General features: G+C 38.3%; 1 protein-coding gene across 1 annotated transcript in view; it reads right to left on the bottom strand.

Annotated features, from left to right (window-relative positions):
* The window catches only part of LOC124792201 (ionotropic receptor 25a), a 436,300-nt gene that overhangs the window by 14,512 nt on the left and 407,006 nt on the right, over positions 1-14,782 (bottom strand). Inside the window, exon 17 of the mRNA XM_047257921.1 lies at positions 5,198-5,381. Coding sequence (XP_047113877.1) covers positions 5,198-5,381 — 184 coding nt within the window. The remainder of the gene's footprint in view (positions 1-5,197; positions 5,382-14,782) is intronic.

The raw sequence follows: 14,782 nt of genomic DNA, 5'->3' as shown, positions 1-14,782 counted from the left end.
CAACACCTCCAAAGCTGAGTCCACAAATAGATTTTTCTTGCCATATACACACACACACACACCACCAGTCTCCCACCACCCCTAAGAATCAGTTACAAAGGAGTGCCCCTTGTCACCCAGTATCACCCTGGACTGGAACAACTCAACCCATCCTTCACAAGGGATTTTATTATCTCTCATTCTGCCCTGAAATGATCATTCTACTGAAGATCCTTCCCATCTCTCCTAAAGTAGTGTTCCTTTGCCCATCCAATCTACACAACACCCTAGTCCATCCCTATGCCACTACCATTCCCAACCCCTTGCCACAGGGATCATATCCCTGTGTCAGACCTAGGTTGAAGACCTGCCCAGTTCACCCATCCAGCACCTACTATTCCAATCCTGTCACAGGCTTACTCCACCCCATCAGAGGCTAGGCCTCCTGTGAAAGCAGCTATGTCACATACCAACTCCACTACAAACACTGCACAGCCTTTTATGATGCTATAGTACCATTCCCAACCCCTTTGCCACAGGGATCATATCCCTGTCTTAGACCTAGGTTTGAACCTGCCCAGTTCACCCATCCAGCACCTACTACTCCAATCCTGTCACAGGCTTACTCCATCTCATCAGAGGCTAGGCCTCCTGTGAAAGCAGCCAATATACCAACTCTGTTACAAACACTGCACAGCCTTTTATGATGGTATTAGTACTAACCAGCTGTCTACCAGGATCAATGGCTACTGCCAAACTGTTGTCAAGAACAATGTTGATCATCTGGTGGCACAATGTGCAGCGGAGCACAACATGCTCAATTTCAGTGGTTGCTTCACAACTTGAGCCGTCTGGATCCGTCTCTCTTCCACCAGCTTCTCTGAACTCCGCAGAAGGGAATTGTCCTTATAACACATCCTGCACTCCGTAATCATTCTGGCCTCAGTCTCAGGTAACCCCCTGTCCCCACATTCTCCATCCAACAGTTTCACCTTCCTCCATCCTGTCACCCCACCCCAGTTCAAGCCACAATGTCTTCTTCAGTTTGTACTGCTTCCCACTGGCCACTACTATTGTGTCAGCCCTGCCACTCCTCCCTCCTGCATCCCTAGTCACCAAACTGGATGCCTCCCTCTCGATGGCTTGCCACATACCCACAATTCCTCTCCCTACCTCCTGCCTCTCTCTCCCTCTACCTGCCCCGGACACTACCGCCACTGCAACCATTACACTGGCTGAAAAATAACAGTTGCACTATGAGTCTAGCCAGCATCATGTAGGATGCAGACACACACACATTATCCTCTGTGTGTGTGTGTATTTTACTTTTATATCTTCCTGCAATGATCAGTCTGGGGGTAATCTGCATATTATAGTTACTGAAGAAAACTTCACAAGTCAAGATCACTAAGAAAAGCACCTTATTCGACGACCAATTTTGACACAGCTATGCTGCCATCATCAGATCTTATGCTTTCATTCAAATTCAAAAGCATAAAATCCAACGATGACAGCATAGCTCTGTCAAAACCAGTCAGCCAGTAAAATGCTTTATTAGCAATTGTGTCTTGTGAAGTTCTTCAATTACCATATTTTATTTTATTTTACTCTAGATCATCATAGGGCAACTCCTAAAGCCAGCTAGTTTTCTTTCTCCAGTGTGTGTCTATCAATAACTCACTACGTCTGTTTTTTGGTAAGTGGTCTCCTTTAATCCCTTAATCATTTTCCTGCTTGGAGTCTGTATCAGAAATGATGTCATTGAGTTTATTAGTATAGTAATTTGAATACAGTATGCTGGCATCACTGGGAAATGTTACTGAACTTTCTGAATGCTTTGGTACAGATTATTGATACGTATAGCAAACAGAAATGGATCAAGTGTCGCTTCTTGAGGAATGCCTTGTCTTATGGCTTGTTCCTTTGATTGTATGCTGCCAACATTTCTGAACGGATTTCAACTCTTTGTATCCTGTCTGGAAGATCTGATTTAAAACAATCATTGAATATTTCCTCAGTTCCTTAATGTACCAGTTTCTCTGTCAGTAACTCATGACTGACGAGATCTAAGGCAGTAATGAGATCAGATAATACTCCTGTTGTATGGTTTCTGTCATTGGGTTACTATAAACATCATTTAGGAATGAATATAGGGTCCCATTTATTCATCTCCCTTTTCAAAAGCCAAACTGATAACAGCCAAATAAACAGTTACTAACAGGATCTTTTTAGGCCAGCCAGTGTGGCTGAGCAGTTCTAGATGCTTCAGTCTGGAACCATACAACTGCTATGGTCGCAGGTTCGAATCCTGCCTCAGGCATGGATGTGTGTGATGTCCTTATGTTAGTTAGGTTTAAGTAGTTCCAGGTTCTAGGGGACTGATGACCTCAGATCTTAAGTCCCATAGTGCTCAGAGCCATTTGGACTTTTTTAAAATCTTTTTAACATGGTCACCATCACATAATGCTTTCTCAAGAACTTTTGATATACTTGAGGGGTTGAGATGGGTCTGTAGTTATTAGCATCACCATTTTCATCATTTATAGAGAGGAATCACTTTTATTGCCTTGAAATTTTAGGGAATTGGTCATACAGGAAGGAGCAGTTTATTATATCTGACAAGGTATGAGACACATGAGGGCAGATTTGTCTGAGAAGGCAATTGGGTATGGCATCAAAACCACATGAGTGTGAGTTTGGTTTCTGCATTGTAATACTGTGACAGCCAGCAGGCATCCACATCACAGTGGTCTTCATCATGAGATGATGTTCACGAGAGCAGTGCATCAAGAGTCCCCTATGGGTGGGGGAACCAAGGTGAGGCCTTCTGAATATAGCTGCCAGGTATCACTGTGGCTGAGAAATGAAGCAAAATTTGTTGCTATGTGGGTTCTCCATGGTGAAGTGACCGATTTCTCAAAATTCTAGTCTTGCTTGTCAGAATATGATGATGAGAGTGCAGGGGGACAAAACTGAAAACACATGATGCAATTTTTTCTGCTAAGACAATGCACTTTAATCTGGTTGGCCCAGGCATGTGTGCTGATGATATTTATTACAATGTCTTGCATTTTGTGACACATTTGCCCAATATACAACATACCACTGTGAGGCAAAATCTCATATACATTTGTTGGCTAAGGCTAAAATGATCTCTCATGGGACCCAGCAAGTTCCTCAGTTTTGCGGATGGATGAGCCATATATTTAATGTTGTGCTGTTAAGTATTTTTCCAATTCCAAGGAAGGAAAGATGGATGTGACGTTGGAAACCTCCATTTCTTTACATGGTTCCTTACATGAACTTAATCTACCAGCAATGAATGATTATTTTGCTTTTCTGCATACCCCTTCTGTCACAAAGCTACCGTCAGCTGTTGAATCTCACAACAGGTCATCAGATCAGAAACAAACATACCATATGAAACTGAACATTGTGAAGTATGGTGACAACTTGCAGCCTGAAAATATAGAGCTTGCTGTACCCTTTGTGCCCCCAGTGTTCTCAGGATTTATTACATAACAAAATGTCCAGCATTTTTCCTGTTTATCATAAAATAAATTTAATTTAAATGCTGAATGAACATTAGAAGTGTTTCTGATGTACAAGAGGAGATCACAAGTCTCATCCTTTTGACAATGGGCATAAAGTTACACTGTTTCTGAATATAGTGCTTTCTCTTAAAAGTCATGTGTAAGACAGTTGGCCACCATGAGAGATACTGTTCTCCTAATGGTGACCTCTTCTGTTTACTCCTAGTGGCAACTTAATCTACTTATAGCACTGGTTCCTGAATAAAAAGTGTGTTTAAGTAGCACAAGTCTGAACAAAGCATAATGTTTACCTCATAATTCCTCCCAAGTAGCTTCAAAGGAATATATAAAGAAATTTTTGTATACAGAGATATATTATCAAAACTAACTGGGAGATCTGAGAGTTTTCAGATTGTCTATAGATTAATAAATTTTTTATGGTAGCCCAGTCACAGCAACCATTTTTGTTTAGGTTTTCAACGAAAGCAATGCTCAGCAGCAGCACTGGTAGGCTTGTGCACAGTAGGAGCAGTACTATGCTGTGGGAGACATCCAACTGGGCTTCCATGTGATCTGTGGTGGTAAATGAAGACTGGGGATTACATGAACATTACTGCAGACCACATGCACCCATTCATGCCTGATGCTTCCTTCATAGATATGACTTCTTCTGGCAGGATAGTAGTCTGCATCATAGCCTTGGTACAGTAGTCTGAGGAGCATGATTGTGAACTCCTGTTGATGCCTTGGGCATCAAATTTGTCCGATCTGAACCCAATGGAAATCATCTGAGATGCTGTCAGGTGTCAGCTCTGTGCCACCCATAATTTATGAGATTTAGTTACCTGTCCATAGACATCTGGTGAAAAATACGTCCAGAAACCTACTATATTCTTGTCAATTTTGTGTCACCCAGAATCACTGCTGTACTGAATTCCAAAGGTGGGACAGTATGCTATTACACACACAGTTGTAGTGCTTTGTATCTTTAGTATAACTGTTATTAACAATGTCACATGACATGAGTACTATGCAACATTTAATGTATGCGTGTCTTCTGCAGAGTAATGCAATATGTTTAAATAACCTCTGTAAATTCTTTCCTTTTGACAGAAACAAGCCACAATAGCATAATAATTGCCTTACATGTACATGCATATGTTGATTTTAAGTTTTTTTTCCATGGAAGGTCTTTGCTGGATTCTAAGAGATAAGGAAGGCGCAAGGTGGTTTGTGGAAAGTGGACAGATAGCATTAAAAATCAAACAGATGCAACATGGAACCAAGTTAATGGATGCCTAATGCTTGCCACTGCCTACAATATGGCTTAATCAGCACGAATCTCTTGGCTTATGATGATGATGAAATCTCACTTCACTTTAGTCCCAACTTCTGCCTGGTTAATTATATTTTTGATTCTATCCGAAGCATTCAAATTTTTTATGCAACTAGTATATTTATCTTGTCATAAAACTATGAATAATGATGTTTCTGCTGCTCTGAAGAATGAATATCAAATGTGAGAAGCTCAACATCAAATTAGGTTTTTAAAGTTAGTGTTTGCTTTGATACTCTCTACTGCTATGACACACACAATCAATGCAGATTCTGTAACATAGTTTGCAATTTCAGCTTTACAATATTATAATTAAAATAAGGTACCCAAAATTGCATATGAAAATTACCCATATCGTTTGTCGAAACTGCTTCGCATCATATTAAGTGCTTGCAGTGAATCCGATTTTGTTCTATGCGGAGCTGCTTCAACAATGGCATTGTGCTGTGGTCTCAGTTTGTACCACCAGTATTCAAACGCCAGAGTGATACATGCAAGCCCAATTCCCACAAAAATCACAATGAATACACCACCTGTAAAAAAATCACATAAATAAGCCCCTAGATGAAATTGTAAATTTTCTGTATGATAGAAATTTATCAAATTTAGTCAAAAATACAGAGAAATTAAAAGTATCATCGTAATTATCATTGCAGCTAAAAATAAAAAACTCAGACATCAAGGTTTAAATTACACGTTTTTGTTGTTATTGTTGTGTCTTCAGTCCAAAGACTTGTTTGATGCATTTCTTCAGGCCATAACTGCCCCCGCTTAATTTCTTTTAATTCAAGTACATTCAGTTACTCTTGTTTCCTTTTTGTTGATGTTCGTCTTATAATCTCTTTTCATGACATCTAGAACTACACATATACTCTGCAAACTACCTTATAGTATGTGGCAGAGGGTACTTTGTGTACCAGTATCACTTCCCCTTTTTCCTGTTCAAGTCATGAAGGGTTTGTGGGAAGAATGATTGCTGGAAAATCCCTGTATAGGTTTGAATCTCTTTAATTTTATCTTGATGTCTTTTTGTGAGATATACATAGAAGAAAGCAATACATTGGTTGACACTTCTAAGGACATACGCTCCCAGAACTTTTAACAGTCAACCATACTGTGATATAGAACGAATCTCTTGCAGCATCTGCCACTGGAGTTGGCTGAGCATCTCTGTGATGCTTTTGCTTTTATTAAATGAACCTATAATGAATTGTGCTGCTCTTCTTTGGATCTCAGTCCTATCCTATCTGGTATGGATCACAGACTGCCAAAATTGAAGTGTTGGTCGAATGAAGGTTTTGTAACCTATCTCCTTCATGTGAGGATTCTTCCAGTGAATCTTAGTCTGGCATCTGCCTTACCAAAGATTAATTTTATGTGGTCATTCCACTTCAGATCACTCCATACACATACTTCTAGATATTTTATCGAAGTAACTGTTTCCATTCTTTTCAATACACTATTCGTTCCATTTAGCTGCTCTACCACGTCATTTGCTGTCTCTGACAGAATTACAGTGTCATCAGCAAACATCAAAGTTTTTATTTCTTTTCTCTTACTTCTAATACCCTTCCACAATTCTCCTTGTTTCCTTTACTGCTTGCTCAACATGGAGGTTGAATGACAATGGGGAAAGTCTACAACACTGTCTCACTCCCTTCTTCATCACTATTTCCCTTTCATGTCCTTTGACTCCTGTACATGCAGTCAGGTTTAAATGGTATAAATGCAGGTTTGCCTTTCTTCAGTCTACCTTCTAAGATAAATTGTAGAATCAATATGGTTTTGGCGACAAGAGAAGCGGTGCAAAACTGGATTGTGAACTTCACACTTCTCTTACTACAGTTGACTTGCTTGAAATGTTTAGCCGATCCTCTTCTCTGGATATGCGGCTGTGTCAATCTCCATAACTTCTTCTCTAAAGAAATAATGCTGGTTAGAGTACTCAATAAATTATTATCTCTCTCACTTGAAATAACTCGGTACTCTCACACTTTCAATTCAGCTCAGGTGTATTTTCCTCTCCACAAGTTTCATATAAGCATCATACAAACTCTTCAAGTCAACTACACCAATACCCATTACATACAATTAAATATCACAATTGCCCGGTTTTAACAACCAAATAATTAATAGATGTTCCATGCGTCTTGCTTCCTTCAGGGCTAAGACATGGAGTAAGTTAAAAGTCTGTAGTAAAAAGTTCGTTTGTCTTTTTTTTTTCAACAATCACAGTCACTAACACAGCAAAGAATAGCATTTAATTACTCCGTGTCCTCTCAAACAGCATCTGTGGCTCTTGTGGCAAACACTTGTCAACGTCGTTCGAGTGTTCCGTTTATTGTATTCTCATTACAAACTGCATACGGAAACCGGCAGTGCAGTAGATACATTTCCGCTCTCTTACTTACTTTTAAAATATTGGGTGTTTGAGACTGTGGAAGGCTGAGTGTCTCTAGAATTTACACCTAAATTCTTGAGTCACTACATAACCCTCCCCTTAGCTTGAACACACGACATTTTATACATATTCATTATGTACTTTAATATCTCACATAACGCTAATTTACATTTTAATCAGTATACATTCTATTTCTTTTAGTAATTGTGTGCTTAATATCTTGCTCTTCTTTTTTCATTTTGATAATAACTATCTGTTTTCATTACCTACAGTAGCTTGTAGTCTGGAGGAACTCTATGTAAATGAAAATGTTCTGACACTCGTAAACATAAAACATAATAATGCCATTGGAATATAGAATCCAAATTTACCAGAATAATTCCTACAAAATGTGTGACTTCTGCCATGATGCTGTCCTTTTCCCTTTAGGAACAGTACCTATACTTCACATATGGGTTGACCCTATGAGAGCGCTTCCTCCTTCTGTTTCGGTAGGTACATCCCTCTTAATTCCTATTTTCTTTTGGTACAGGTCAATCCCCTTCTTGGTTCCCCTGTTCGCACAGTATAGGTCAGCCTTTCTCAGGTCTGCCTATCTGCCCTTTATATCCAATAAATGCTGGGTGCACCCCCCACCACCCTCCCCTCTGCCCCCTTTATCCGTCCTGAGCAGGACTCATGGTTCATTTCCCAAGTATACATCTTTATATACTCTATAATTAAATATCCTCTGGAAAATAAAATGTATTTCACACTTAACACTCACTTCCTAATGCTTCACTTAATCCCCTACAGTCCTCCACTACTCTTCCACTTCTAAGCTTGCAGTAGACACCACATTTATATACACTATTCAATATATCATACATTTACTTATGCTATACTTGTCCCACTATCTTACACATCATTAGAACAAATGTTCAACTGACATTCCTGGATAATTATCACAATTTGTTCCTCCATGGCTTATGCTTATTAGTTCCTCCTTGGTTTATGCTCTCCTTAATTACTCACACTTCCTTCTTATGTATCCCTGATGTAGAATTATCATAGTTTTTTTATGTACATATGCAATATAGAATCTTGATCAAAGAATAAAAAGAAGATAGCCCCAAAGACAGGAAACCCTTCCCCAAGATCCCTACCTCGCCGAAACTTGAGTGCAGGGTGTATACATGGACAAAGGAAAAAAAAAAAAAAAAAAAATCCAGGATTTTCCCCAGATTTCCCAGTTAAAAATACACTTTCTCCCATATGAAAATATACTTTTTCCATGTTATTAAGTGACTGTATATTTTCCCTAAGAACTGTAAAACTAATCAATCCATTTAATGGTTATGTTTTTATACATGAGCATAGAATTTCCCGGCACTTTAGAAAACGAAACTCAGGGAAGAAAACTCCTTTTGGGAAGATTTTTGATGTGCAGCAACATGTATGCTGCATATTTTCATATTACAAAAGTATAAATTCAAATTCCACCAAACACTGCATGTTACTTTCTGAACCATTGTAATCGAGATTGCGATGTGCTGTTGTAAGCCAGTCTTAGCTCATGTCATGTGATCCTGCCAGCTGATGGCAGCGGTTATTCAGACCATAGAACATGTGATTTAGTCAGCTAATAGAAGTTAACACACATAGTGTTGTTACAAGAAAAGAAAAACTTTCACATATAATGTTGATATTTTTTGCACGTGTTACACTTTAAGATATATCACATAAAATTTTTAGGAAAGTCTAGTGGCTTGTCCTCAGAGTTTTCCACAAATAAATTAGCTACTGCAGAGAAGAGAGAGCTCCCCGTAGCGTTACATCAATTTGCTCATAATAACGACGTGAATGTCTGATCTTCTGGGCTAGAAATACTTCTAAATGGCTCATCATCAAATGCTCTGTGGTTTAAGAAATTCATCGTACATTCTCACACATAGTTCAACTTGTGTAAAAGGAAATTTACTTTGAAAGTAACGCTTTTCAAACCACCATTCACAATATTTTCCTGCGACCTGTTAGAAATAGGTTCGTTTCAGTAGACGTCAGAGAACGCCAGATAATAGGCACCACCATGCTTTGGCAGCTGCTATGACACAAGAAGTCCGTATGTTCTTATGTGTAAAACATTTAAAGATCTTACTTATGCCATTAAAGAAAAAAGACATCAGAGGATACTCCAAGAGCATTGGAATTTTGTCCCAGAAGAAAAATCTCAGCACCTATGGAATACCAAATGGTGAAGAATTAGTCACACTTGTTTGCAAAGGATGTTTGGGAGGTATGGTGTGTGTTCTGTGATAGCCATGTTTGTACTTACACTACCCACCCCTCCAAAAACTAATATAAACCCTCACCTATTCATCACATCTCATAAAAGGTAAAAAAAATCTGGATTAAATACAAAATTATGTATCATATTATCACAATTATGTAATGATTCATACAAAATCATATTTTCTATTAATCTAATATTCTTTGCAGTTATTAATTACACCCAGGTCTGCGTAGATCAACTGGATAACGAATTACTTTCAAAGGGTAACTTAAGCAAAACTGTCTGGCTAGGCAAAAATAAGACCTAACTATACATGTATGGTGGGAGAGACTGGCTAGCTAGGCAAAAATAAGACCTAACTATATGTGGAGAGCATCAGCTGCTGTCAGGATTACAATTGAGACCACCACTGACTAGAGTGGAGAGTGAAGGTGACTTAACAGGCACAATCCTCTAACAACAGAGGACAACTACTTCCAAATACTTAGCGGACACACTCCTCCAGAGACTGTGTCAGCTACTGTTGACATTACAATCGAAACCACTGCTGACTAGAGCAAAGCGTGAAGGCGACTTAAATACTTATCGGGCATGATCCTCTAACAATCGAGGACGACTTCTTCCAAATAGTGGAAGATAGGATAGTATAAGAAGTAGAGTGATAGTGTAAGAAGTAGGGGGATAGTGTAAGAAGCTGGGGGAATTCGGTGTAGGAAAATGTTATTGCAGAAGAAACACCAAAAACAACTAGGGATCCGATGGTCGTCACTCCGCCCGTTAACACAGAATGTTAATGTCCCTCGGAGACAGATGTGACTCCAGCCAGATCCCACGGATCTGACATTAACCTCACTCGATTACTTATGAACCAATGCTTCTCATTAAATTTTGTGTGAAAGCCTCCCTACAACAAAACAATTACCACTTTACTAGGAAATGCAACATTAAGTAAAGTTATTCTATTGTCTACTTTGTCATGGACAAGTTTTAATTCTTCACAGAAGTCATCTATAACATTGCTATTATCATTAAGTTTGGAAAAAGCAACAGATGAAATGTTTCTGGAGATTATCCTCGTGGCAACTTTTTGATCGATTATTTCCTCTACCTGTTCCTCCAAATTACTTATATTTATTGTGTCTGATGTTGCTAGTTTCTCTTTAAAATTCTTTTCCCTGTTATCAACTCGAATGTTAACACCTGCAATTTGTGATTGGACTTTAGGAATTACCTTGTCCTGCTTCTCGACACTTTCCCCTTAAAGTGTGTAGTCTCTGTGTTACTGCATCAAATGTGGCATAACATATACTTTGAAATGATCCTAATTTCTCACAAAATTCAGATTCTATCTTATTACATTTATCTTCAATATCAAATTCTAGTTCTTCAGCTAAGTTCTGAAACTGGTTACTATGGGTCTGACTAAAGTCAGTGAACAGTTGGTTTACATGGATAGTCAGGGAATTACTTAATTCATTCTTTAAATCTAATTGCAAACTCTCCACCTTATCATTTAAGGCATTGAACTTCGTATTTACCGTATTTACTCGAATCTAAGCTGCACTCGAATCTAAGCTGCACCTGAAAAATGAGACTCGAAATAAAGGAAAAAAAAATTCTCGACTCTAAGCCGCATCTGAAATCTGAGACTCGAAATTCAAGGGGAGAAAAAAGTTTTAGGCCGCACCTCCAAATCGAAACAAAGTTGGTCCATTGTAATATGAGACACAATTTTGGTCGAATGAATGACGATGCAGCTACAGTAGTTTGGTTTGAGTCGTAAGCTTAGCAGCTAAGCTTTACCAGGTAGCCATTGCTATGCGTCAGGCGCTCCATCCGTATTTATACGGGTACCCTTCCTTTTTCACGCGCTTCGTCTGGTTTGAATCGATTGCTTATTTTGCTTTTCTTTGTTATAGGTGTTTACGTCACTCTAAGCTGAAAATGCATTACTGTACTGTGTCATGCATTGTTTGTCGCATTCTGATAGTTTGTGTTTACAGCCTGTCGCCGCTCGCGGCATGGCTTGCATTTGTGCACGCTACCGCCGCTTACAATAATAAAAAAGAGGAATTGTCTCATAACCGAAACAACGGCAAGAGACTGCTATTTGTTGTTACTTACACTGCTGCTTTCTTTGATAATGATCAACAAGAACCAAATAATAGACTGTGTATGATAGAACATAGTTCTGAACGAGAGTTAGTCGAAAATTTTTCTCCGTTTGAAAATCTTTGCTGCCGCTTCTTTAGTACATCAAATTCTGCACAGAAATTAGAGTCACCTTAAATTTAAAAATCTAGTCAGTTGCCGTACTTCATTTCTGACTGTGTCACTATTAGTCATAAGAATAATACGAATATAAACATGAAACGATACGTATATTCTTCCGCGTTTGCTGTTGTCTCACTCTAGTTTCGTAGTTTATTAGGCAGACAGGATTTAAATGAGATAGCAGCAAACACGAAAGAATACATGGCAAAATGTTTATATTCATATTATTCTTATAGTGAAGAGAACACCGCATGTGATTCACTTTTCATCAGGTTCCTATTAGCAACCATCTCTTCTCACAGGTAGGAAAAAATTCAGAACGTAGAGTTGGCCATATTGACAAACATCCCAAACAGTCTTGCCAGTCGGATTTTTGTATTACATTGAAATTCTGCTACATTCGAAGATGAACAATACGGAATTTGTATTTACTTCGTTGAATAATGTATGAAAATGCAGTGGTCGAAACTCGGGGCGGAGAAAAAAAGCTCGTCTTCCACCATTTTTTTAAAAAAAAAATTTATTTACTGACGCAGAGGTTTTGGCGCCAGTATTTATCTTTGTGCCTACAAAGCATGCCTGTGTAGCGCTACATATATTCGATGGCAGAAGTTAGCTGTGGCGGCACCTACCAACATTTTTCAGAACTTCTGCTTGCTTTGCACTCGATTCTAAGCCGCAGGCAGTTTTTTGGATTACAAAAACCGGAAAAAAAGTGCTGCTTAGATTCGAGTAAATACGGTAAAACCTCACCCTGTGCTTCTAGTTTTTCACTTAAAGTAGCACTTAGTTCCTTTCTTATCACAGCTGAATCCACCTTTTGTTCATCTAAGCTATCATTTAACTGAGTATTTACTGAATCTAAATCAAGAGTTAGTTCTTGTCTTAAAGTAGCTGAATTTGCACTCTGTGCATCTGATTTTTCACTGAAAGTTGCAATTTGAGCATTTTCAGCTGCACTTTGGTCATCTAATCTAGCATTGAGTATTCAATGAGTCTAATTTAAGACTTAGTGCTACTTCAGCCCAGTCTGGCATTTCTTTTGTTACTGTTATGGCCATGGCTGGTTCTGATTTTTCCCCAGTTTTTTGAGTATTATCCATATTTTTCTTACTTTTAGATCATGTTATCATAAAGAATTTCACCTCTGAGTATAATATCTATACTAACAGTCTATTATTGATCAGTGTCCTTAACTTCACATTCAATTAATTGACTTTTGATCACCCAGCGTAGAGTTTTATACTGCATTGGTGAACAGGTGTGTAATCAGTGCTGGTGAACAGCATGGGCGCCGGCAGCATCAAAGGTTGGTTTCAGCATCAGTGTCAGTGAATGGATTTGTAGTCAGCACTGGTGAGCAGCAGCTGGCACTGTTGGCGTTGGTTGCTGGTTACGGAGTCCATGTCCCCGTGATGTGTGTGAGGGCTGCTTACTCTCCGCACTGGATCTTTGTCATCGAATATATCTCATCATAACTTATTAATTTTCACCCCTTTTTACCATTTATGCAGAATCCAACCCAGCGAAACAATTTCCCTGCCTTGTTACTATTGGTTGCTATAGCAACTCACAGTATCTTTTTATCTTGATTTTGTTTGAAAATTCCTCTTTCTTCGAGTCCTGATCACATCAGTCACCATATTCTAACGGTTTCTGACGATAGAACGTGTGGAGTAAATATATAAACTTTATGTTTTCACCAATTAACAATGTATTGGATTATGCAGAATAACATTCTCACATTTCACATGTAAATTTTTCTGTCTTCTCGTATTTCACTCATTTTTTGAGCTTTTAACCCATTTGATACAAATAAATGTAGTCACAATTGCCTGGTTTTAACAACCAAATAATTTATAGACATCCCATGCATCTAGCTTTATTCAGAGCTAAGACATGAAGTAAGTTAAAAGTCTATAGTCAAAATTCTTTTTTTTTTTCCAACAATCACATTTACTAACACAGTAAAGAATAGCATTTAATTACTCCATGTTCTCTCACACAGCGTCTGTAGCTCTTGCGGCAAACACTTGTTGGCGTCATTCGACTGCCCTGCTTTTCACCTTCTCATTACAAACTTCCAACTTGCACATAGAAACTGGTGGTGCACTAGATACATTTCCACTCTCTTACTTTCTTTTAACATATTGGGTGTTCAAGATGGTGGAAGTCCGAGTGTCTCTAGAATTTACACCGAAATTCTTGAGTCACTATAACCTTCTAAGATAAATTGTAGAATCAATATGGTCTCATGTGTTCCTATATTTCTCCAGGACTCAAACTGATCTCCTTTTAGGTCAGTTTCTACCATATTTTCTCTCTTCTGTAAATCTGGAGTTCAGTAACACTTGCACATGTCAGGGTGTGCCTTCTTTGGAAATGGAATATAACATTGTTCTTGAAGTTTAGCCATGGCTTTATCGCCCAAGGATCTCAATAATTAAGAGGGAATGTCACCTACTCCAGGGGCCTTGTTTCCACTTATCTATTTCAGAGCTCTGTCAGATTCTTCTTGTAGTATCATATATAACATTCAATCTTCCTTTCTTTCCTCTTCCCTTTCTGTATTATTATCTTTGAGTTTATTTCCTTTATAGAGCCATTCTTTGAATTCCTTCCACCTTTCAGCTTTCCTGTCATTGGTCAATAAATAATGCAGATAATAAGATTAAAACTATTATCAAATGGGAGACAAGACAGCCAGTCAGTGTAGAAGATGCCATAACAACTAAACTAAATGACAATGTTGTGACTGATAATTCACAAGTTCCAAGGGCCTTAACAATTATTTTCTAACTGCAATGGCAAAAATACTGATAAATGATTCAGTTGAAGTAGTAAAAGAATATATTACAAATGTCATACCACAAAACTTAAAGCAACTAGAAGTAACAGCAACATAATATACTGAAATTCAGAGATTTATACAATTTCTAAGAAACAAAACCTCATATGTTGTTGATGGAATTTTAAACAGAATTCTG

Source organism: Schistocerca piceifrons, chromosome 1, assembly GCF_021461385.2.
Source record: "Schistocerca piceifrons isolate TAMUIC-IGC-003096 chromosome 1, iqSchPice1.1, whole genome shotgun sequence".
NCBI lineage: Eukaryota > Metazoa > Arthropoda > Insecta > Orthoptera > Acrididae > Schistocerca > Schistocerca piceifrons.
This window is presented reverse-complemented; position numbering and strand designations above follow the sequence as displayed.